The sequence below is a fragment of the Penaeus monodon genome, chromosome 19 (genome assembly GCF_015228065.2).
Source record: "Penaeus monodon isolate SGIC_2016 chromosome 19, NSTDA_Pmon_1, whole genome shotgun sequence".
NCBI lineage: Eukaryota > Metazoa > Arthropoda > Malacostraca > Decapoda > Penaeidae > Penaeus > Penaeus monodon.
In genome coordinates this window covers 39,037,368-39,038,965 of record NC_051404.1, presented here as the reverse complement: position 1 = coordinate 39,038,965, position 1,598 = coordinate 39,037,368, and the positions used below count along the sequence as shown (strand labels likewise).

The 1,598-nt window shown below is 38.1% G+C and overlaps 1 protein-coding gene across 1 annotated transcript in view; it reads right to left on the bottom strand.

Annotated features, from left to right (window-relative positions):
* Window positions 1-1,598, bottom strand: part of LOC119585216 (E3 ubiquitin-protein ligase UBR2-like) — a gene marked incomplete in the record, with an annotated part of 58,977 nt that overhangs the window by 7,162 nt on the left and 50,217 nt on the right. The window contains 1 exon segment of the mRNA XM_037933869.1: window positions 1,359-1,563. Coding sequence (XP_037789797.1) covers window positions 1,359-1,563 — 205 coding nt within the window.

Genomic DNA, 1,598 nt, shown 5'->3' with positions numbered 1-1,598 from the left:
GCCATTACTCCAAGAATGGATGCGCTTCCTAACCTCTGATTATAGGTATTTTCCACTTTAGCTGGTGACCTTACTAATTAATTGTTGCAAAAATTATTACTGTTCCATGGTGACCCCCTCTGCACTAAATTCACTAAGCAATTTAAACGATTTTTCTTCATGCCCCATAATATAGCCCTGCTATGGCACGAGATTAAGAAGGGCATCCCTCACGGAAGCAGCCTCTACCTGCCTCATTACTGCCTTTCACAAGAAGGCTTGCGAAAGGCAATGACTGGTACATATTTTCTATAGACTGATCTGGAGCCTAATAAAGGAGTAAACTTTTATGAATTACCTTAAAGCAGGCATTAGTTACATAAAACTGACTGTTTTTTCCAGATGTGAATCATCACTCCGTATTCATTCAAAGATGCAAATGTTTCTATAAACACTACTATCCCTTGTGATTGCAAGTATAATTCTTTTGACTATGGATGACATGTCTTCCATAAAATTGCCTTGCTTAGAAAAAGTGCTTTTCTTCATTCTTTGTATGAAATGCTCATATCCAAACAGTAAAAGCTGTCAAAAAAAAAAAAATATATATATGCTTGGAGAAACAAATCAACACAATGGCCTTATTGAGATATATCACTGAAATCTGTTCATGTACCTACACACCACACTCACCACAGTGAGTTCCATTTCTCACACACATCTAAACACATTACATTCTTGCAATCAGGAAGGAGTAAGGTATTTCATATTTAAGATTAAGAACTGGCTGCGTGGAGAATTTTCTTTAATTTTGGACATCATTCTCCAAGTATTAATGATACAGTGTTTCATGTCACTACTAACAAAATGCAACAAGCATCTGTTAATAGCTATAAGACAACAGCCTAAATAAGCATTAATGGTATTTGAGTAAAAATTACTCATGACAAAGAAAAAACATCAACAATGTCTAAAAACAGACACCACTCACATCACTTACTACAGAAGGGATAAAAAATAGGGGGGGGAAATAAATCAAACACTTTGGAGTGATCTTACCTTCATAACTTCTAACTAAATATGAGGGAAAAAAGCAAAAAAAAGAGGGGGCAGTCCATTCCAATATAACCAAAGCCAACAAGAAATATCACTCACTCCTAAGGAGATGCTGCATCTCAAAATCTACACCCTACACTTCTTTCCTCTCTCCCAAGGACCACTGAGTGATAAAGGCTGGAATGATAATACTGGAACTGAACTGATCTTGAAAAAAGTGACAAAAAAAAAAAAGACAACACGACAGGATATACAGAAATTGCTAAACAAATAAACAAAGTGGTATCACTAAAGGCATTACAAGTTCACCAGTAATCACATACCTTATGCTTGAGAATAGTCTGTAGACCCTTGATCCAGTCTGTGAGGGAGATGGTGGGTGTGGCAGATGGGGGATCCTGGTTGCGCAGGTTGACTGCCGTCGTTGTCACACTAGGAAGGAGGGGGAGGGCCGTGTTGCAAAGAGCCTCACACAGAGGGCAGAGGTATTCAGATTTATCGATGTCAAAGCTCAGATTCTGTCTGAACCTGTGTGGGGGGAAGCACAAAATATTACTCATTAG